Source organism: Tursiops truncatus, chromosome 5 (assembly GCF_011762595.2).
Source record: "Tursiops truncatus isolate mTurTru1 chromosome 5, mTurTru1.mat.Y, whole genome shotgun sequence".
Lineage (NCBI taxonomy): Eukaryota > Metazoa > Chordata > Mammalia > Artiodactyla > Delphinidae > Tursiops > Tursiops truncatus.
In genome coordinates, this window is record NC_047038.1 from 37429921 (window position 1) to 37453749 (window position 23829).

A 23829-nucleotide genomic window follows, 5' to 3' on the forward strand; every position below is an offset into this window, starting at 1 on the left:
TTATACAGAAAGGCAACTTTTATTTATTCAAATTAAATTATAGTATGAGTTTCCTATACAAATAAAATCTTTTTGTAAATAAAAATACAAAATGCTACAAATTTCAATCATGTAAAAATGCAAAAATAATATCTGTATTATTATACCCATATATTTTCCTTTACCACAACCAAAATGTACAGTAGTTACACGCAGTTCACACCACGTCTGGGAGATGGTCTCTCAAGCCTTCTGGGGCGCAAGGCTTGTTCAGTCCCTCGTCCACTTCCACGATGTGCCAGGAGGCCTTTCTTCCCACACGCTGAGCTCAAGGCACTTCCGACGACCATCCCCTGTCAGGAGGGACAGAGTCTAGCCTCTCGGGCTAAAGCCGCCTCTGATGCTGAGCTGCTGACAGAGGACCTCACTGGTCCAGCTCGCTTTCATTCTGCAGCGTCTTCATCGCCAGCCCCCAGAGGGTCATGCTGGAGAAGAACTGTCCCTCCGAGTTCCTGTACGCAGGGGCGGACGCGCGGCTGCCCAGGGGGTCGGCGCAGTGATGGTCCAGGGCAGCCAGGGACGAGCGGATCGCGGCCATACCGTCGGCTTGCAGCGGCTCCGTGCCAGCCGAGGCCTCCACGCCCGAGTAGCTGTAGGCCTGGTGCTGCGCCTGCGGCACATGAGGCTTGGCGAGCTTGAGGGGACCCAAGCTGAGCTTCTCCTGCTCACTTGCTCCGTGAGACTGAACCAGGGACCGGAACTTACAGTGGCTGTCAAATTCTGCCACTGAGTCTTCTTCCACTGGGTGGACGGGGATTTTAACAGACACGGGCATCAAAGTCAAGGACACGTCCTGAGAAAAAGAATCCGAGCTCTGAGATTTCTCCAGGTCCGAGGTCTCGATGGCCTGCGTGAGCTCCTCCAGAGCGTCCTGCCCCTGGTCATCAGCCCTGCAGTGCATCTTCTTGTGCCGCCGCAGCACGGCAGAGCGGGTGAAGCACTTGTTGCAGATGTCACACGTGTACGGCTTCTCCCCTGTGTGAGTGCGGACGTGCCTGCGGAGGTCGCCGGATCCTCCGAAACATTTTCCTGGAAGAAGAAAAAGGGATCTTTTCAGAGGAGAACATTCTGGAAGGAGTCCCCTCCACCCCTGCTAAACCCCAAAGGACTCTGCTTTCATGTGAACTCAGCTGAGCCCTGCTGTCACCTGCTCGCTCTGATTCCAGACTCTTCCACTCTTCTCCGGCTGTAGCCCCTCCAACCTGCAGCCTTGGTCTGGGCGTCTCGTGCGAGGGCTCTGGAGCCCCGTCTCCCTGCACAGGAGTGCTCGCTGGGTGGGCCTGGGCGCCTGCCCCAAACGCCCACACTGGGAAACCGCATCAGTTTTGTTCAGATTTTCACAAATCTAACACAGCCAATCTACAGTTTAGAAGCATCTTTTCTGAAGGTACTTATGTATTCAGCTTTTAACATAATTTTACGCATCCTTCTCCAGGTCCTATTTCCTTTCTCTGGGTATAAGCTAGAGGTAAGGGATCTAGTCCCGTCATGAGAGTAGGTTAGAAGATCGGAAGAGAAAAACCAATAAATAACCTTATAGAAGTCATAACACATTTACCAAGGTCTGAAACAAACTACACAATTTACATGGATACATATTTTAGAACTTTTCACTTATTCCTATGTCATTATATTTGAATTCTCAGCTATCCAGCCCTGGTCAAGCAACAGTGGGCTATCTGGGCTGCTTCCAGCTGTTTGCTACTATACCTGAGGTTCGACTAACATCTTTCTTTTCATTGTTTCCTTAAGATAAATTCTCAGTAGTGGAATTAGTAGGCAAAAGGTGTTAACTATTTTCAGGGTCCTTAACGTGTATAAACTTCAGCCACAGTAGAGTTCCCAGCGAGGCAGGGGATATGGGAGGGGTCTCCCCTCTGCCCTCAAGTCAAGACAGGGCAGCCAGGCTCGATGTGTGTCCATCAGGAGGTCACGGTGGGGCAGCGCTTGCCTCCAGGTGTGGGCCTGCAATCCCCCAGAGCACGGAATGTGAGTATGTCCCCAGATGGGAAATGAGCCAGCCTGGGGCCTAAGAGGACTGCCTAGAGAGGCGTCGGGGTGCCAACAGAGAAAGTCTTCTCGGAGGAAACTGCTTTTACAAAACCAAGCGCTAAAGGAAGTCCCGCTGAAAGAAAATGCACCTTTCCATCTCGGAAAAGTACAGCTGAGTGCTGGGGAAGGAGGACAGAGTGGAAGGGAAGGCTGTCTTTAGAAGAAGCATGAAATGCTGGAGAGACAGGGACAGGGACAGGGACGGGGGAGGGAGGGAAGGAAGAGGCAGAGAGAGGACCAAGCTTTAAACTCAGCAAAGCTCAGAATGGGAAGCCACCTTAAAACGGAAACTGTCTTTTGAATCCAAGAAAATGAAAACATACATCCACACATAAACTTGTACATGAATGCTCAGAGCACATTTGCTAAGTGAAATGAAGTCAGTTACAAAAGACCACGTATTACATGATTCCATTTATATGAAATGTCTGCAACAGGCAAATCTATAGGGACCGAGAGTAGATTAAGGGTTACCTCGGGTTGGGGGGAGGGGATGGGGAGTGACTGCTAATGGGTGTGGGGTTTCTTTTTTAGGGTGAGGAAAAGGTTCTAAGATTACATGGTGGTGAGGGAAGCACAACACTGAATACACCCAAACCGCTGAACCGTTCACTTTAAATGGCTAGATTTTACAGTACGGGATTTATCTCAATAAAGGTGTTATAAAGCTTTGAACCTGTCATGAAAGACCACTCCTGCTCCCTTTCTCCCTCCCCCTTTCCCTGAAAGCTGACCTTGTTAGGGTCAGAAACCATGGTCAGTGAGTGGCTGGAGGGGTGGAAACGAAGTGGCGGGAAGAGAGGGTCCTGCTGCACTGCTTTCTCTACAGGGTCTTAGCCAGCAGCAGGCCTGGCTGGGGAAGGAAGAGAAGAGTGAACCTGAAATCAAGTTCACAGTTGTAATAATAATTTAGAACTGACATTTTAAACTAGTGATTTGAGACTGCATTTGTGATTTAAAGTGATGCAATTTTACCCTTTAATAGTAATGGAGCTGCCGACATTGGTGTCCAGGAGATCTGTACACAGTGTAAGTGGGAGATACAAACAAAGCTGCCTCCCTTTGGTTACATCCCACGTGTCCTGCCCTAATTTAGATACCAACCACAACTAGAACAAGCCACTCCGAGGATGCCCCAATTCCAGGCTCCCCACAGCCTGACTCTGAGCATTTTTCCTATTTGTTCTAAACAGGTAATCGTAAAAATGGTTATTCACTCATTTGCCTGCGATTCAATCCACATTGTCAGGGGCACACGTGTGCACATGTGCACAGCTGCACCACACATGCATACAGGCCCTCCCAGTTCTTCAGAGGTTCCAACACTCTGTTATCACAGGTACCAGGTGACCTAACTTGCAATCCCAGTTTCCTCATCTGTGCAGTGATGTGCCTGGAAACTGAGAGCTGCCAGCCTTCCCTTTCCTTCCTGATGGCTTTTCTGAGGCGTCAAATGCCGTAGAAACGACCTTTGCTTCATGATACACAATATGATCTCAAGAAGCCCTCCCTCTTGAGCCTACCGTGTGCCCCCGAGGCCCCAGCAGGCCACCATACTCTAGCCCCTGCTGCTGCACCCCACGCTCTCCCCCGCTTTTCCAACTGCCAACCCTCCACGGGCCCAGACCAGGAGCACAGGGCACCTGGGACTCAGTATCAGTCATCTGTGTAACTGGAGCACCCAGGACGGTTCCTGATACCTTGAAGACACTCAGTAAATGCCTGCTACACAAATGCAGACGAATCAGAGGACCAAGGTGGTTAAGAAACAGCATCACTTCCATTTTACCCATGAAAAAAGGGACGACTTATCTGAGACCCCTAACAGCCCAGGACGGAGTGGGCACAGACCCCGGTGCCCTCCCCACACGGATGACCAGGTGACCGCGGGTCTGCGGTGGGCAGGAACTTACCACAGGCAGAGCAGCTGTAAGGCCGCTCACCCGTGTGCCGAACTCTGTGCTTTACCAACTTCCTCTGCATGTTAAAAGACTTTCCACACTCATCACAGGTGAAGACTTTATCAGCCGTGTGTGTCTTTTTGTGCTCCTTCAAATTACTGAAGTTACTGAACCCTAGAGAGACCACAACAGGGGTTAAATTGAAGGGCTGAGAACATTTTAATCAGAAATTTTCAAGGAAGAAAAGGGAAACCCTCAGCTATACCTCGACCACAGATGTCACATAAGTGTGGTTTTTCTCCTGAGTGAATAATGATGTGACGCTGGACATCACCAGAGGCTGCAAACCTGTAATGCAATTTGGAAATTCAATTAAGAGCCTTTCTACGTCACTGCAAATCTTTCTAATTGCAAGTCGCTGAGGGAGGAGATGAGCTGCTCCCTCTATTACTTCGGAATGTGATGAGGAGTGGCCTGATTTCATTTCAGAGATTTAAAAAAAAACAAAAAAGTTTACTTTTATTCTCTTTTTAAAGGAAAATAGAAAATGATCCAAGTGTTTTGTTTCTAAAACATTTTTTCTTACCTACTTTCACTAACCTTTCTTCTTCAGAGGTGATCACTAAGTTGGCTTGGGGAGTAACTCCAACCCAACCCCCAGTGTGAAGCTCTATGCTCTTTCCTTCCCACCACACTCGATAGCAGGATAAGAGGTTGCATTCGGGGGAAGGTGTTGCATAGAGACATGATTTTAAATGCATGGAGCTCAGAAGGCTCACATTTAAAACATCCTGCAAAACAGGGACCCCAAGCAAAGCAGCAGGGGGCTTATGCTAAGAGGCGCCTCAAACAGGCAGTACATGTGACCTGGGCACTAAACCTGGGCAGCTATGGCAGAAAGGGAGACATGTCAGGCTAGGTAGCTTTCACTTCTTTGTTTTCTACCATCTGCAAAGGTAACTGTCTTCCTGGAACCGAATCAAGAGTGCTGTCCCATCCTAGCAGAGGACTGTGACTATAGCTGTCCTATGCCCATCCCACCCCGCCCCCAACTCCTGAGTACGAACTTATCAGGGGCCGAGAATCTGTATGTTCCCAACACAGCATTTAGCACACAGTAGGTGACTAATAAATGCTGAATGAATGACTGGTTAAACGAATGAAGAAAACACTGTGTGACTGGTATAGTCCTGGTTGTTGCCTGCTGTCCTAGAATGACCAACCAATAGATCATAGAGTATGTGGACTCCCGACAAACACCCCCAGTGAGGGCGGGGAGTCCACGCTGCAGGCCGGTGTGCCTAGAGGAGGGACCATCTCCTCATACTGCTCTCCACCTCCAGAGGGAGACTGTCACCAAGTCAAGCCTCACTTTCCAAGTCCAAGGCCTCCCCAGCCCTCAGGCTTGCCAGGCCTTCCTGTGGCTGAACTCTCGGCCCTTCACAGGTCTGGGTGCGCAGCTGGGGTGCCTCCTACCACCTCCTCTCCTGATTCCAGGCATTCAGGCTGCGAGTCTCATTACCCCTACCAGACAGTCACCTCCGTGGGGGCCAGTCATCTATTTTAACAGACATTTTTGGAATGAATGGAAATTTTAGCATAATTTTGTTTCATGTAAAATCCCATTTCCTAAGACTTGTGTCCTAGATTCTCTTTCCTTTATTAACATTTCCATTTCTTTTTGCTATTCTCACGTGTGTCACAAGAAAAGCCAGAGGGTTTGGCTTTACTGTGTTCCTGAGTGACAGTGAGCCCCTACGTGGCTCAGAGATGCCAAGACTGCTCCTGACGTGCGAATGAACGAGCCCAGCACTGACCTCTTCCCGCAGATCTCGCAGATGTATGGTTTCTCCCCAGAATGCCGACGTAAGTGAGTCTGCAAATTACCCGCCTGTAAAAAAGGAAAAGAAAAAACATGCCAATAGTGAAAAAAAAATTTTAAGAGCACATAAATTCAAAAGGAAAACTGGCAGATTTAGCCAGGTTCCAGTCCAACTTCCAAATGAAGACTCCGGATGCACGACTCAGACAGACGCAGCCACATGCAAGGAGATCAAGGTCCGGCCTGGTTCTGAGTCAGGAGCAGCCCCGCCCAGCAGTGAGCTGAACAGGGGAGCCTCTCAGCTCTGCTCCACGCCAGCCCCTGGTCCGTCCACGGTGTCGCACCCCTCTAAAATGGGCCCGACACACTGTGGAGGCTGCTTTAGGGGTCGCTAAGCTTGTGTTGTAAACAGCTCTTGATGTATTTTATTTCATTTTTTTTTTAAAACCTGGACCACCTATACGCAACATCATTTGAAAAAAAGGTAGCACTTGTACTTGGTTATTTCAGTATTCATTGTTTCTTCCTGAAAAACAGCTTTTGTTTATAAAGAAAGTAAGACATTTCCAAAAAGTATTTCTTCTTGGCAGTACAGTTGTTCTGCCTGACAGGTTGGTCATTTTCACCTTCGTGCAAAAAAGCAAATCAGGAGATTCACAGTAGTCCTTCAGCTGCAGGCCTTTTACGTTTCTAATCTCTGAAACTAGCAGGGCTTTACGAAGAATAACTGATTTAAATGGAGATCACAAAATAGATTTCCATGTACTAATCAACAGGAAATCAATATTAAATTGCCTAAAGTACAGTGAAATTAAACCTGCAAATGCCTCAGATATTACAAAAGCTACTGGCAAATGTTTCAAATTAGGATTTGGAAACACAATCTTCCATTGTTATAATATAATACTCTCAATCTGTCATTTCCCAACTTAATTTTTTTATAGTGTTCTGTTACCAAAAAACACTGAGCAGGATGACTATATCTAAGGGTAATAATGTTGCAGGCCTTATGCACAAAATTAGCCAAAAAAAGAGAATGAACAGTAATACCCAACTCACAAACTTGGCTATGTAAATTTACAAATTTGCTATGTATATTTTAAACAAAATGCAAAGATAGTTCATGGTTATAGGAGGTTTGAAGGTGGTTCTGAACCCGTGGACAGGTATAAAGAATGTTGCCTGTAGATTTTATGTTATATAACACAGAAGATTCTTTATGTCTATCAGACTCTGGGAAACACTAAGTTAGAGACTACATTTCAGAATATGATAAATATAGCTTAGGAAAAAACTTGTTTATTTTAGATAACCAAAGAGAAAGAATCTGGCAAAACACTGGGAAATACCCAGCTTTTAACTGAATGACTATTAATAACAGTAATAAAACAGCAAATGTCAACAGCAATAGATATTTGGTCTACTCAGGCCTTTACAAGTACAGTATAACTAAATTACTCTTAGAAATTGGTATTATTATCTCTGTTTTCTAGGTGTAAAACTGAGATTCAGATAAATAAATTAGTTGCTCTAGTTACATGGTAGGCCAGAAATTAATATTAGTTTGTCTGAGTTTAAACTCTTGTCTTACATGAGGGCGTGCAAGTTTCTGTGAATAAACTAGCTTGTGCTGAATTCAGTATGACAAGCAGTCACTTTGCCATACAGGAACCAGTTCACTGGAGTGGAGATAATGCACCACTGAGGGCTTTAAATCAGTCATTTCCAAATTTCAGAAAAGCTTTTCATTTAAATAACAATTTGAATAGCACCATCTGCTCAACAGTTAAATTAGATCCCTCTTGTTTCAAGTTATTTTGTAAACTATGTATTATGATTGAAATGCATTCTGATTTGATTCTTAGCAATGCTGCATCTTTCTTTTTTAAATAAAGCGTAACAATTACTTATTTTCAAAGTAAACAAGTAAACAATTACTTTGGTTTTCAAAGTAAACAATTACTTGTTTTCAAACTGAATGATCTTCCACTTAATATTATAGTACACAACAGTAAAACAAACTTTAAGATGTTTCCTTAGCTATTTAATACTGGACATGTCTAATGAAAGTAATTATCATTCCCCCAAATAAAGGAGCACAAATTAGTCTGATAAATGGTATAAAAGTAGATTAAATAATGGAAAGATTCAGGCAAAAACATCCAATAATGCATTCAGATAATTTATACCGAATTACATAGCACAGTGGGGCCCAGATTATTTGCCCTTTAGTCAAGAGTCTTTATTTTTGGTAAACTTTGCTACGCTTTATTACACAACTTAGAAATCATCTATAGTTGGATCCATGAAAACTCCAGTAAGTGCTAATACTAGTAGCCCTCAGTTATGAAGAGTTTACTATGAATGGAACACTTTGCTAAGCAGTTGCAAATAGTGTTTCAGTGAGTCGTCACAATGTCCTCATAAAGTATAATTCACACATTACAGGAAGTAAACAGAGGCTCTGGGAGGGAAGCAGCCTCAGCCCCCATAGCTGGGATGGAATATTCTAATTCAGCTTCGTCTGTGGACTCAAAAGCTTGTGCTGCTGTTGGGCTGAAAAATATCTGCACAAAAGGAAGTTCCACCCTTTCTAAGTGGTACCATTTTAAATTAGGATGGAGTTGTCAGAATTTTGAAGTGAAAAACTCTGTTGTAGAAAAGAAGTTAACACCTGATTTGTTGAGCAGTTTAAAAAATAAACTCCTTCTAATAGGTACCTGAAACTCAGTATTTAAACATGATCAAACCAGGCAGAGATTCTCTGGCAGAGTACTCTTCTAGTGGCTGCTGATTGTTTATATAAAAAAATAGAGAACCGTAAAACTTTAGAGAAAGAGAACTCAGATCTTAAAAGCAATCTAGTTCAGAAGTTTTAAGACTTTGAAACAAAACAAAAAAAAATATGGAGATTAACACTGAGATATCACCTAAAGAACAATGATCATTATATTGATAAAAGGACATTTAACACTGAAAATGTGGGAAATATCACCTCAGAGCTGAAAATTTAAAAATTTAAGAAAAGATCATTAAAATATTCTTATTTTTTGCATTTTCACCATGGATGGGATGAAACTTTGCCACCCCTGGCATCGGGCCACATCACTGCCCTGGAATGTGTCTAAGCAGCCTCCTACGGGATGCTGTATCCCGTCAGTCATGCCCTGGACACAACACAGGAGCTGCTGGGAGGGCACCGAGCCTCTTAGAACCTGTCCTTCTGCAGCAGCTGCTCAGTGTTTCTATTCTGCCTCCTTGGAGAGACAAAGCAACTCCATTCCTCTCCCCAAAGACAGCTAAATACACTGCTTCCCTTTTCCTGTTTCTCATGTGACAGGCACTCCAGACCTGTCACTATCTTAGTTTTCTCCCCTGGATGCACCAAATGGCTCAGGTTCTCCTCCACACGGGAGACACGTGGCTCCAAATGGAGCCTCATTCATACTCTAAAGTACTGCGTGACCCTTACTTGCTGAGATCCAGGCCCGTACAGTGTCCAGAATTATATTAATACGTGCATAGTTTGTTGTCACAATCCAGGCTTATCACAGTGTTTTAAAGCTGAGGTCTCAAACTGCTTGCTGACTCATAATTAAGGTTGTGGCTGACCTTTTTTTTTTTAAAAAAAGACTAACACTGCGAAATACTACACAGCATAAAAGATTAATTCTTATTGGTAGGTCTGTTTTCTAAATCTTCCAGAAAGGAAAATATTTCCAGTCCATTGTAACCACACGTATTCCAGTTCGTATGAGAAATGAAGGACAGGTTACTGAGTATTCGTGTGTAAACGCCACCACTGCTCTCTCCACCTGGAATGCCAGAGACTCTAGGCTGATCAATGACTCCGTCTTCAGTGCCCACCCCGCCCCCGCCAGCTTTCAGGTAGAAATGACTACTCTCCTCTTCATACCGTTGCCTATACAAGTGTCACGGCACTTGCAGCGTTTCATTGTGCTTTATCAGTTTATACAACAGTTTCTTCCTCTAAACGCAAAGCTCCTTGAAGCCTTTACTTGTCTTTGTGCCCTAGCACATGGCAGAGCTTATTCACAAAACTTTCGTTACTTCATTATGAAATAAAACAGCGATATACATCTGTAAACTATAATTATACATAACTCTACAGTCATAAAAATCTGGTAAACATACAGACACCAACACAGAAGAGGAGGATTTCTGTAACGTTTATCAGACAGGGCCGCCCTTCGTGGGACTCGAGAGGGAAAGTGTAGGACAAGGTCTGAAGCAGTGGACAGGGCTGCCATCCAAACCACTGTATTAAAAAGTACCAACACTCAAGCCCCAGCCCCAACCAACAGAGTCAGAATCTCTGAGGGTGAGCCCGGCATTAACGCCAGGAGAGAAGGCCGAAGGCAGACGCGATGCTTGAATGTCTGGGTACACTTTATTTGGTTAGCACTGAAGAGTCAAGGAAGGGTTCCAAGCAAGAAAAGGACAGAACCTAAATTGTTATCACAACGTAAACGTATAAAGGACTTTCATGTCCATTTTTTCATTTAATTCTAATAGTCCCATGAGGTGGTATTATCCCTATTTTTAAGAATTAGAAAAATGAGGCCCAGAGTAGAGATTGCTAACTATTAACGGTCATTAATCCAGGTTTTACACTTTCCCACTACACCAAAACTAGAAAGGTTAAAATGCTGGGATGTGGGGTGGAGAAAGTGCACCTTAGGAAGACTGGTCTACAAGAGCAGAGAGGACAGAGAGAGAAGGGAGGCAATGGCAACAGGAGAGGGACTAGTGACGTGTCCTGAGGACTCACCATGAGCCAGGTGAGATGCTAATCATCTTATGAACTCACTGACTCCTCACACACCATGGGGGTCAAGGGTCTCACACCCTTGCTCTATAGATAAGAAAGCTGAGTGCCAAATGGTTAGCTAGCTTGTCCAAGGTCAGAGCAGTAAACCAGAGGCTGGATCCAAATCCAGACTGTCTGGCTCTAGAGGCCAAGCTCTGACTCCCAGGTGAGGCTGGTAGGAAGAAGCACAGGCCTCAACGAGAGAGGCAGGTGGAGCAACGACCCCTCCACTCAGTTCAGCAGAAGCTCACTGAACACTTGGTGGGTACACGGACCCTGCCTGGACTAGTAATAACACAGGAACACGTTAGGATGAGGTGAATCACTGCTTGCAGCCAGTAGGAAGAGGGAGAAGTAATTAGATGGCAGGTCTGGGTGTGTGGGAGACTGATGAAGGGTAAACTGGAAGAGCCGGCTCCGTGGGGATGTGACAAAAGCAGGGGCCGCACTCCTGCTGTTGCCGTGCTCCACGGGGCCACGCTGCCCCGCTCTCTCCACAATAGAGGGCTCGAGTCCTCCGTTGAGGCCCAGCCCCAAGGTCCTTCCCCAGTAAGACAGCATTTGCACATGCTGTTACTCTAGGATTAGCATGCGTGTGTAAAAAACAGTTGTGGGGTGACTGCTTCCTCTGCAGGACTGTGCACTGGGACCCTGCGAGAAGCTTCTGGAATGCCAATGCCCGGCACGTGGCAAGGGAAGAGTTACCTTCCATTTCAGAAGGAAAAGCAGATCCCACAGCCATTCTATCATGTTCAAAATTTTCTTTAGAACATTCAATCTCTAGGTTTCTCTATGTCTAGTGCCCAGATCAGTACAGAGCCCACAGGAGGACACAACACATGCCGGCTGAGTGAGAGAATACATGTGTAATGGTAGTGAAAGCAGGGAATGAAATGTGTTTGGTCTTTTCTCCAACACCCTAACACCTAGTGTCTCAGTAAGAATAAGGACATTTGTCTTGGGTCCAGCCCAGCACAACGTGCAGCCCCCAAGTGGTGCTCAATACGGTTTACATTACTTGTGGAAGAAAAGAAATATGCTAGAAATGGACCCATCCTTAATGGGGGAAAAAGGTATTGTGAGAGTTCACACACTTATAAAAAATGGTATTTTCCGCCCAATGAACTAGAAATTTCTTTTCTTGAAAATTATTTTTTTCTTTAGTCTGAAGTCTTTTAAGTTACAGATATCATCAGAGGCTTCTCTCCCAAGTCCAAAAGTATGTCTTATCTGTAATAAAAATAAACACTGGGTTTCAGGTTTCCAATTATTAACAATAAATAAAAGAATTCCCACCTGAGAGAAATGTTTCCCACAAATGTTACATTCAAAAGGTTTCTCACCTAAAACAAAACAAAACAAAACAACAACTTGTAAAACCATGGGTAACATCTGCAGGATAGTTTTCTGTGTAAAATGTTTAAGCTGTCTCTTTTGTCCCACCTTCCAAACCACAGCATTACATACTTTATCATCAGACTATGAAAACGGGAGCCTCTGTCCTCATCCTCATCATCTCTCGCACCCTTAGATGACAGGCAGAGATGATAAAAGTGAAATCTATATTTACTTTTCTCTAAAAAATCAAATTGTTCTCCAAATTTACACCTGTGTTGAAATCAAACGTATTTATCTGCATTTAAACCATATTTAGGCTTTGGACACATACTTTTCCTTCAGGTGAAAATCAAATGTGAGTTTTCTGGCTGAACAACATGAACCTGGTCACCCGTCCTCAGCCTGACTCCTGCAATGACCACCGATTCCTAACAGAACCAGGGTGACTCATTCACACCACATGAGGTATGAACCTGGGACAGCCCAAAGCAGAGCGGGATCTCCTGAAAGTGTGATGGGAAAAATCCCCTCCCCACTGCCTTTCAGCCTTGGTTGCAAGCTGCTGACAGGGGAAAAGAAGATTCCATGATGAGACATGTTCCCCTGCTGACTGCTTGGCCCCCTGACTTCAGCAACTCTGAATAATTACACTTTGGTACAGAACAGATGGAGAGAATGGACTCTACTACAAAGAAACCACAGCAATTCTGAAGACAGTCTCTAGAAAATGATCTGTTTAAAAACATACTTCAGGTACTGCCTTTAACACCTCTAGAACCCTAATAAACAGAGACTGTTAAGACCAAGAACCTTCTATTTTTCCCACTCCCCTCAAATCAAGTGCTTTCATTAAGAGCCTTTTAAAAAAATAACACAAATGTTTCCCTTCCTACTGTATTGCTGGGGTGTGCCAGCTTTATGGGCTTCTGCTAAGGTACTTTTATTTTGATCTTTTCCTAAAAACTATTTAATGGCTTCCTCAAGGATAAGGGGGGAGCTTCTGACCCCAAGTACAGTTGACCCTTGGACAACAGGGTTTTAACTGCACATGACCATTCATACATGGATTTTTTTCAGTAGTAAATATTACAGTACTACATGATGGAAGTTGGCTGAGTCTGCAGATGTGGCGGAACCAGTACATGGAGGACCAACTATAAGTTAGACTAGGATTTTCAACTGCTCAGAGGGTCAGTGCCCCTCAGCCCTGCGTTGTTCGAGGGTCAACTGTCATTATAATCATATGGATGCTGTATTTTGGACTACATTTATGTCTGAAGTTATGGGGATAATAGATGTTACGTTAAAGTCCGCCCTATGAGATATGAGAGTCTGAAAAAAGAGATCACTAGTTCCTAAGACTCTCAAGTGACCAGGGTTAACAACCCTACTCCAGTGGTTCTCAAACTTTTTGTTCTCAGGACCTCTTTACGCTCTTAACAACTGAGGACCCTAAGAGCTTTTGTTCATATGGGCCATATTTGGCAGTACAGTCCATATTAGAAATCAAAACTGAGTGATTTTTGAAACACACGACTAGACATTTTTCACTGGCCTCCAGAGTGAAGACCTCATCACAGATCCTGCAGCCTTTAGCCGACTCCACTGTACACTTGTGGGAGAAGGAGAAGGAAAAGGCAAGGAGCATCCTACATTATGATACAAATAGTTTTGGCCTCAATGACCCCCTGAAAGGGTTCCCCAGATCATACTTTGAGAACTGCTGCCCTTCTCAATATATTTATGTCCCAGGAAGCAGCTGTGCCATATAACGGTATGACTACTATTAACCAAAGATGTTCTTGCAGAATAAACAATTCTTGTTTCCTTTAAAGCTAAATAGGTAAGTTTCTCAAATAAAAATTATAGTGATCATTAGGCTCCAGAAAATTACAGAATGACCTAAATTAAGTTTTTACAGGGCAAAACTGAGTCAATGATACTGTCTTCATATGGAGTAATAATAATGATAGCATCTTATATTCAAATACACCAAAATTTATAAAGGGCTTTCATAAATATTAATTCAGTCTCAACAGTGCAATGAGGTAGTAAACACCTAAGCAAACAGGGAATCAAAAGTGGTAACAGGACATCACATCAATGGTCACAATTACACAAGTACCTTGAAAAGCAGTTACTTTAGAAGCATCCTATAACATATTCCTTCTCATGCCTCTAAGATAATTGCCATTAATTTGTAATGTGTACTAGAGTCATCATGCTTAAATGCAGGAAGGAAAGTAATATATATGTATTATATTACATAATGTACACATACTGTATAACACTTTCTTTTAAAGCTTTTGGAAAAAATAAACATTTTGGAAAGGGGAGGTATGAATTACATGAACTAAGGTATGAATTAAGGTAACAAAACTTTGAAAATTCAATGTTCAGATGGAAGGATTTTCACTTGAAAATATCAAATGGTTAAAGCTGATCCTTATTAAAAAGTTTGCCTCCTGCCTCCCAAATCACAATTTTTTAAACCTGATATTCAAATTACCTTCCAAAGCTTTCAGGATTACTCAAACTAAATTACTTCAGTCTGAATTAACCTACCTTAGGCTTTTAAAAAATAAACAATCTAATTCTAAAGAGAGAACTAAATATTGCTTATCTGTTTTAGAATTAATTTGAAAATCTGAGTGCATCAAAATAATCTGCCATACTGTAGAGATGGAAAGTTTCCCATATACAACCGCAATTAAAGTTAAAATGAAACGTGTACCATTCTTTTAAACTGGTTCTATGAAAGCATTTACAGAAATGAAGATTATTCTTTAAAAGGCATCACCAAAAGTATAAAATAAAAAATAGCTAACACTCTTTGATTTTTTGGGGTAAATATCAATGACGTCATCAAGCAATAGCAAAACTTCTTACAAAAACAGGAGCAGGCAGTGGTGTCTGATCGTCTGCATTATTTCCTTTCCTTCTGCCTGCGGGGACCGAATCAGTGTACCTGTATGAGACCGTTTGTGAAGCTCCAAATTGCTGGGATGTTTAAAAGGTTTTCCACACAATTCACACGCATACTGTCTCTGTGACTGAAGTGTCTGGGATTGGTCTTCCAGGGCCGCAGTGTCTTCGGGCCTCTCCATCTCATTCATGCAATTAAAATTCTCAGAACTGATGAGTTCTTCACTTTCTTTTTCTTCAGCACTTTGGCTGTTAACTTTCTCTACACTATGGTCACTGGCAGATTCTATCCTCTTGGTTAACCTGTCATCTGATTTGGGTTCAGATGTCTGCTCTGCAGATTTCTGTGACTTTAGGAAATTTAGCTTCTTAAGGTGAATGGCCTTCTTGAGCCTCATCTGTCTGGTAGGTTGTTGGCTTGTGTGGTCTGGCTCAGGGTCTGGGGTAGGTTCACTCAAAGGCTGGGCCAGGAAGTTGGAAGGCAAGTGCTCGGAGGACTCCAGGACACACTCGGCGTGACCAACAGCACAGGGCTGGTGTTCTGCGGCATGAAGGTCTGAGGACGTGCTGAAAGTGAAAGGCTGCTTGATTATTCTCTCATGACTGGGACAGGTGGCTTGTTTATAGTACTGCTTACTGTACAAGTTTCTGAGCTTGTAGTAATAGTTTGGCTGTTTGAAAGGCAGTTCTGTGCAGCTGCCATCTAACGTATCAGGGGCTTGTTTTGAGGTTTCAGCTGTGGAAGTATGAAGACCAACTGAGGGTGGGGCATGAGAATGTGATTCATCCACAACTCTACCCTGCTGAACACCTGCTGAGCACTCCTGCAGCAAATGAGGGGCGTAGTTTTCACTGATAACACAATTAGCGTCAGGAGTCAAAGCACTTTGCAGGGAGAATGTACTGTGACAAGGCAGGCCGGGTGGCTGGTCTACACCGGCTGACTTTAAGAATGTGTGACACAGATTCAGAACATTCTGAACTTGCAAACACTGTGCCGTGTCCAGCATGACTTGTATATTGTCCTGGTTAAGATCCAGATGCGATGTGTACATGAAGTCCAGGATCTGCCCGATGCCGCTTACATTTTTAATATCCAAGTGAAAAACATCATTCTTCTGACCTGAAGAATTCTGAAAGAGGCTCCTGATAAAAGAAAGGATATCTGCTTACAGTGTTAACAGTTCATACATTCTGATAGCTTTTTTTATAAATAATATCCATGTTAATATTCAAAATTACCATCCTTCTATAAATGCCAAGATTTTAAAATTAAGTATGCTTTAATCCTTTAAAAGGTTTTGGCAAGCCATCCAATAAAGCAACTCGGACGCACTGAATTAGTGTGTTGAATATCCAAACATCCAAGGAAATCTCACCATAAAATTTTGAAATATACTCATTGTTCTTTTTTTCAAAATGCAATTATCTATATGTAATACTAATTGCAGAGTATAGAAAACTAAAGAACACACATTTTTCAATATTTTGTGTTTAGTCTGACAAAGTACATATCTCAGACCATAAAACACATACAAAAATATTTCCGTATCTGTCTTAAAAACATCTGAAAATAAAAATAGCTATAATAAACCAACCCTAGATACACACTAATTTTTTAAAATTTCAATTTGTTAATTGTGGCAAAATACACATAATGTCAAACACTTGACTATGGTTCATACGATAAATTCAGTGGCATTAAGTACATTCACGTTGTTGTACAACCATCACTACTAACCATTTCCAGGACCTTTTCAACATCCCAAACAGAAACTCTATACCTGTGAAACAATAACTCCCATTATCCCCATCCCCCCAGCCCCTGGAAACCACCATTCTGCTTTCTGTCTCTAGGAATCTGACTACTCTAGGTACTTGACAGATACTCATTTTTTAAGCGGTAATTTATCTGGCTGTCAGATGTTTCTCAGCAACCCAATGGTCCATAAACCAGCAGTGAGAGAGCCCTATAAGTTAACGGGGGCAAAAGGCACCATAAAGCCCAGGCACTTTGTCCTGGGCACAAGTCAAGTTCACTGGTGAATGAATTTGTCGCATGTAAAACTACCAAGTCGAGTCAGGTAAATTGTCTTGCAAGTTTGTTAAAGACTTTTTATCAAATGCAATCACCTGCATCCCCCAAACAGCCTTCAGTTCTGTTCTAATATGTACTTAAGGAAAGTACATATCAGAAGTAGAGTGGGGAAAACTCAAAATAGCCAATGTATCACAACATCTAAACCTAACTGTTCTATGAAAACAGAACAGGCAAAGACCAAGTAGGGGACCATTTTGCACACGGGCAAAAAGTGCTGCCTACCTCAGTGAGCCAATCCACTATAATACAACTTGTAGCATGTATGACAGCTGGGATTTAATTTGATGATTCAGGATTATCAAGGAATGAGTAAATCCTGTTCCATATGTTGTTTACTAGAGCAATAAAATAGTATGAATTTTAGGGGAAAAAAGGTACTGAAAAAGAAGCTTTAGTGCTTAAAGAGAGATAAATCTAGTTAATCAGAAAATGTATGCAGAATACATAATCTAATGTTAAAAATAAATGAAATACTATCGCTTGATATTACTATTTATAAGTAAATCTTTCACTGAGGCAAAAATGATTACAGGGGTAAGTAAACTGAGTTCAAACCTGTTTTCTTAGAATAGTCAAATGAGAAACAAAAACTAAAATGTTTTAATTTAAAAAAAATAGTGTATAGAATGCTCTCTGATTTCTTATCAAAGAAATGTTCTTACCAGAAATTCTATTTCTCAATCTTCTTATCCTGAAAGGATAAGAAATGTATACAGAAGACGGACGTTAATTGGAACTATTAAAATCAAAGACAAAGTGCCAAAATAGTTTCAAGTGCCCCAAATATATTTTAGTTAAAAGGCTCTTTCCCTCTCAGGTTACTCTAAATATTCAATACAAAAGCAAAAAACCCACAATGTGCTACAAAAGATAAGGAGAGTGAAATCCAAGGAGAAAATAAAATTTAGTCAAAATAGTTCCATTCTAGAAGAGCTTTCTCTCCGTACAATTGGAAGAACAAAGTCTAAAATATGTACCTAAAGTACTGGCTGAAAGCTGCTAGAACATTCTTATGTGCTTTAAAGCAGACTCCTTTCACCACCAACATACAGTCACAAAGCAGGCCTTGAATACGCTGCTCATGCAGCTGCTGGAGGAGATGGCAGCTGTGAGTAGCAACTGGGTCCATGCTCCACCATCCAGGAGACCTAGGACAAAGGACATGGATAAGTTGTGATTCCTGACGCCATCACCAGAAATCAAATGGCACCCAAACCCAGTGGCTGACCTGTGCTTCACTGTCATGATTCCCTGTCACAACAGTTTAAAAAAACGAGCAAAAAACATAGCTTCTGAAGCATCTAGACCAACGCTGTTCAACAGAACCATCAGCAATGATGGACATGTTCTTTACGTGCACTGCTCAATACAGCAGCCGTGAGCCACACAGGGCCGCTGAACACTGGGAATGTGGTGAGTACGACCGAGGAACTGAACATGTAATGTAATTTATACTTAAATAGTCACCATATTTGGCAGTGCAAATCCAGAATATGACCATGCTAATACTACATGCACGTCTCTCATTTCTACTTAGATAACTTCAATGAAAAAATATACATATATAAACACTTATGAGGTTGGAAAATGGCCAACTGGATAAGATGAAATCAATACTTATTGAGCAGCTGTATATGGGGCACTGAAGTAGAAGTTGAGGAAAATTACGAGCCTATTTGGGGAGATAAGACACAAGCCAAAATAAATGAACACACACCATAAGACGGCAATAAGAGAGGTACCGCAAGGCAGCACCTCCATCCATTCGTCCCTCCAGCCTCTCTGACAAGGCGCTACTTTAGCAGAGACCTGAGGAAGGAACGGGAATGAGCCGGGGCTCCTGGAACAGAAACACTGGCAATCATGAAGTGTGAGCCGGAGCTGAGTGGGCAGCTGAAGCCAAGGGAGAGGGAGGACCTGACACCAGGGGGAAGGGAGAGGCAGGGAGGGGAAGGACAAGCAGAGGGCCAGACCACGTAGAGCCTTGCAGGGCCTTTTAAGAACCTTGACTTTGACTCTGAATGAGACGGAAGCCATTATATGGATACAGAAAATTTCATCACTCATCATCTACTTACTGACTCCTCTGTGCCAGGCTCAAGGGCTACAGCGGTAAGCAAAACACCCCAGGTCCCCACCCTCCTGAAGCTTACATTCTAGGGGAGGAAACACACACACAAGTACATGACAATGAAGCCAAACAGTCTGAGCTAGATACTTCATGAGTTAAGACACGGGCTCTGATGATGAGGAGCTCAGTCTAGTAAGAGATGGTGTTTGGAAGAGGAAAAGTGGGGAGAAATGGAGTCAGACTGAGGTGAGACTATGGAAGTTAAAATGGCAGTTTGGTGGTAAAAACTACAAAGCCATTACCTGCTTTCTTTGCTTTCATTCTCAATACATAAGCATTACTGAAGAAGTCACTAAACCATGAAGGCAAAATCTTTTTAACATGGCCTCTACTTCTATTATTGTTATTATTGTTATTATTATTATTATTAGGCTTACTTCCTATTAATCCCAGGTGTGCCCTCCAAAATAAACTACCTGCAGCTCCCCAAACAAGCTGTGTTCCTGGCCAGTTTTGGACCCCTAGCCCACTACTCACTAGCTATACGACTGGGCAAATGACTTCTCTGTGTCCTACTTTCCTCATCCTATCTCAGTTATTGAGATAATTGTGAGAACCCATGTGAACATTTAATATAGCCCCTGGCAATGTATTAAGTATTCAACTCATGTTATCTAGAAGGAACACCTAGAGAGCCAGTTAAAATGCAGAGTCCTGGGGCCGAGGCATCTGCACTGTGCGCATCCAGGTGATTCTGAAGCAGGTGGACTGCAGACCTCTGCCTTGCTCTCTCCTCAGAAGTCTCTGGTTCTGACACTTCCTGCCCTGGGAATACTTTATTGACAAATGACTCTCCCACCTTCCAGATAACGCCCACGCTCTGAACACGGTTTGGCTGAGCTGTCACCTGCTCCTGAAGTCTTTCCGGCCACGTTTCCCCTTCCCCACCGTTCCTTCCTCAAGTCTGACTTTGGGGTCACATCTGTGCGATCTTACCGCATAAATACTTCAGTAAGATACCCTGTCATTATGTCCTATCACCTGTGTCTCCAACTCTGCCGTGAGTTCTGAAGGTACCATCTTATCCACCTTCACCTGGCACACAGCAGATACTCAACCACTAAAATGCACGCTAGCTGATCTCTGCTGCTGGTTAGTAACGTTTTCTATTTGTTTCTTTTCAACTCCGTCTACATTCCCCACAACAGTGCTTCTGAATCCTTTCCATTCTCTTCATTCTCACCACGTCTGTCTCCCTCTTCCATAAAAATGACTGTGACGCTGACTTCACTCAGGTTGATTCCATGAATGACTTACTATACCCTGAGTGCCTTTAAATTCCTTTTGTGATTCCAAATTTCCCGCTCACCCCCCTCAATCCCTTCACCTCAAAGGATGAAGCGCGCCTTCTCCTTCCAAAGCTGACTTCCCTTCTCCTCCCCTTCTAGGACTCTGCTTCATCACCCCTTTCAGTGCTCCACTCTGTCCTCCACTGGTTCACCAGTCCCTGTAAACACGCCAAGATGGCCCCGTGTTGAAAAAAGCAAAACAAAACAAAACAGGACAACAAACCTTTCCCCCAGGTATATCTAGTCATCACAGGGCCCCCCTCTCACACGTTTGAAAGAGCAATCTACACACCCTACTTTACTTTCTCACCACTCCTTTTTTCACCTTACAACCTGCTGCCCTTCTCACTGTGCTGAAACAGACTCCCCACAGTGGCCTGCCCTCAGTCCCTTCCCCCCAAGCTTTCCCACAACAGGTGGTGGTGCAGCCTGCCCACCCCCACTGTGGAACTCCTCCTGCCCAGAAGGCTCCCGGTTCTCCATGTCCCTGATCTGTCCCATCTCCAGGCTGCACTTCTTCCCCTGTGAGCCCTCCACACGTTAATGTCCCTTAAGATTCAGCACCTGGGCCCTCTTCTCTTTCCCATCACCATCACATCTATTCTTGGCTTTCACCTGCTCAGAGCAGACAATTCCTAAATTTGAAACTCCAGCTTCAGCCACCAGTTCCAAATGTCCAGCTTTCTGCTGAACATCTCCAACCGTATGACCCTTCAACTCAGAATCTCCACATCTCATCTCCCATCATCTCACCTCCTGGTTCCTAAACCCTGGATGGAGCCCATGCTCTTATGCCCATGAGAAAAAGGACATTAAAAACACAACATAGAACCTTCCTCCAAAGACTTAAATGTTAAAATACAGAAAATATTCTGAATCTATATTAGACATTCTCTAGCTATAGAGAAGTGACATGCAAAGTTATGAACCATTCCACAGTTTACTTTGACTATAAAAATTGTAACTATTCTATATTACTTAATATAGTTCTCTAATTGCTTCATGATGTCAATCCTGTGCCTCTCCAATAAGATTATAAAAAACTCCAGAAAACGAATTTGCATCTTGTATTTCTTATGTGTCCTATGAATAACAGCTATGAATAATAATGTATCATGTACCTAGTAACAATAACAACAAATATTTATCAAATGTTTCCTCTATGCCAGGCAGTATTTGAAGCTCTTTACACATATTAACTCATTTAATCCTCAGAATAACTGTAAAATAGATACTACATACTATTAGCCTCATTTTACAGACGAGAACAATGAGGCATTTGGTGGATAAAAGAGGTCCACAACTTCTCTGACCCTCTTCCCAAGGGGAGGTGGGATCTAGGTCTCCTTGAATCTGAACAGCCTCTACCTTAATCAACAGAACAGGTAAAAGGAAGGGTGTAAAGCTGTGCCCATTTCTGGGCCCAAGCCCTACAAGCCGACAGCTTCCACCTTCCACGTTTTGGACACAGGCTCTAGAAGGCCTGAGTCAATAGCAGGACTGTCAGACACACAGCTGGAGAGAGCACATGGGGCAGGAGAAGGGCTCAGCTGAGCCCAGCCTTCCAGCCATTCCTTCCCAGGTACCAGATGTGGGAGCAAAGCCACAATGAATGCTCCACACCAGCCCTTCCAGCTGATCACCACTCCCAGTCCACACATGTGGAGCTGAAGAACCACCCAGCACGGCCCTGACTGAATTCCTGACCCACAAAACCGTGAGATAAAATAAAACAGTTTTTAAGTCACCAAGTTTTGGGATAGTTTGTCACACAGCAATAGATAACCTGAACAGAGTTACAGAGGACAAACACAGCTAATAAGTAATAGGTAATCAATAAGGCACAGAATTGGGATTTAAACCCAGGGAATCTGACTCCAAAGTCCACATGCTTAACCACTTCTCCAAGTTACATGCAATAGCTCAAAGGCCTTCCTTGGAATAAGTCAGTAGCCTCTTCAGTCTACTACCTATACCTGACTATCCAGGTGATCCCAGAGATAAGCACCAAAGTAAAGCACAGCACAGCACACATGAGGATGAACACGTGCAACACAGGCGCTGTGTTGTGATACAAGAGGCACGGGGCTCTCTATATATTTTCAGCTAACTCACTTTGTCACAAGGTAAAAAAATCTTCTGTCTTGTTGATCAGCGTATCTCTGGTACCTAGAAGTGTGCCTTCGACACAGTAGGTGCTCAATACATGGTTTCAGGATGGATGGAGATTCTGGGCCTCAGTTTTTTCCTCTGTGAAAGTGGAGGGGTTCCCCCATTGGGTCAGATAATCTCTAAGGTATCCTCCTGTTCTAAATGCTACAAATTTATACCAAGATAATATAGATTACTATCTTGCTGACACCTTGATCTTGGACTTCTAGTTCCCAGAACTGTGAGAAAATAAATGTCTACTGTTCAAGGTCCCCACCAGGCTGCGGTATTTTGTTATAGCAGCCCTCACATACACCCTCTGTTCCATTCCCAACCCTGCTCACCTCCAGAAAGAAAGCCTCCTTATCACCCACACAGCCCCACTCTAGGCCTAATGCTTCTCACAATTCCCTGTTCAAACCCCGTTCAACCTTCATTCACTCATTGAAGCAACACACACTTAGTCTCCACCTCTGTGTGCGCGACCTGTCTTAAGGGCTGCGAAGAGCAGCCAAGCGATTAAGCCGTAGGCACTCTGAGTGCTTTACATTCACCAACTCCTGAAATCCTACAAGAACCCCACCACGTAGGAACCGTTATTACACCCGTTTTACAGACGCGGAACCGAGGCACGGAGAGGTCTTACGCCAGTGAGGCTGGGGGGGGCGGCTAGGAGCTCTGTAGTCTTAAGCACTATTATCAACTACAGCGTGATGCAGCGAGCCGGGGCGGGGAGGGACCCGCTTCTTCCCGCGGGCGGTGCCCGGGCGGCCGACAGCGACTAGCCGGAGGAGGCCGGGAGGGGACGCGGGTGGGGTTTCCATGCCGAGGGAGCTGCACGAAGGGGAAGGCCCCGCTCGAGGCCCCGGACCGGTCTTGGTCTCTGAGCCAGAGCACCGCGCGGCCACGGGTTAACACGACTGACCCGGCAGCTCCACTGACCCTCGCGGTGCCCGGGGATGCGAGGGCGGCAGTGGTTCCATGCTCTGCCCGACCCTCGGGAACCCAGCGTGGGTTCCGGGGTGCTCCCACCGCGCCGAACCCGCACGCCCTTAAGAGGCCGGCCTCCTGGCCCGGCACCTACCTTCCCCTCGGAGGCCGATCCACGCCCCGCCGCCTTCTCTTCTCTTGCCGCCGCCGCCGCCCTCAGCGCCGCTAGCCGGGTTCCGCCGGCAGCCGAACCACCCAGACAACGCCCCCTCGTCCAGCACGATCCGCCTCCGGCTTCCGGTTGCGTCACTTCCGCCAG

The 23829-nt window shown here is 44.0% G+C and overlaps 1 protein-coding gene across 9 annotated transcripts; it reads right to left on the reverse strand.

Annotated features, from left to right (window-relative positions):
* Positions 1 to 23790, reverse strand: ZBTB49 (zinc finger and BTB domain containing 49). 9 transcript variants are annotated; one of them, XM_019928508.3, is made up of 9 exons: positions 23665 to 23771; positions 20468 to 20587; positions 17987 to 18157; positions 14952 to 16054; positions 11942 to 11988; positions 5810 to 5883; positions 4258 to 4340; positions 4005 to 4166; positions 1 to 1068 (listed from the first exon to the last, which is right to left on the reverse strand). In XM_019928508.3, exons 2-9 carry the CDS (start codon positions 20539 to 20541, stop codon positions 404 to 406), a joined length of 2379 nt encoding a protein of 792 aa, XP_019784067.2. In that variant the 5' UTR covers positions 20542 to 20587; positions 23665 to 23771; the 3' UTR covers positions 1 to 403. The 9 variants fall into 9 exon arrangements, 7 of the variants coding, with proteins under 7 accessions (XP_019784067.2, XP_033712735.1, XP_019784068.2 ...); XM_033856844.2 differs by lacking the exon at positions 23665 to 23771 and adding an exon at positions 17672 to 17700 and having other exon boundaries at positions 20468 to 20712; XR_004526645.2 differs by lacking the exons at positions 20468 to 20587; positions 23665 to 23771 and adding exons at positions 1187 to 1384; positions 18727 to 20411 and having other exon boundaries at positions 933 to 1068.
* Between the last annotated feature and the right edge of the window lie 39 nt (positions 23791 to 23829).

What these genes read in the sequence shown, in the direction of transcription:
- ZBTB49 (XM_019928506.3), bottom strand. Translation starts at nt 19,079, where the DNA reads ATGATGAGTGATGAAATTTTCTGTATCCATATAATGGCTTCCGTCTCA. An exon ending in GCTTTCAGCCAGTACTTTAG is followed by an intron (nt 16,055 to 17,986) that starts GTACATATTTTA and finishes TTCTTTTATCAG; the next exon opens with GAGCCTCTTTCAGAATTCTT. An exon ending in TTACAGCTGCTCTGCCTGTG is followed by an intron (nt 1,069 to 4,004) that starts GTAAGTTCCTGC and finishes TTCTTCTTCCAG; the next exon opens with GAAAATGTTTCGGAGGATCC.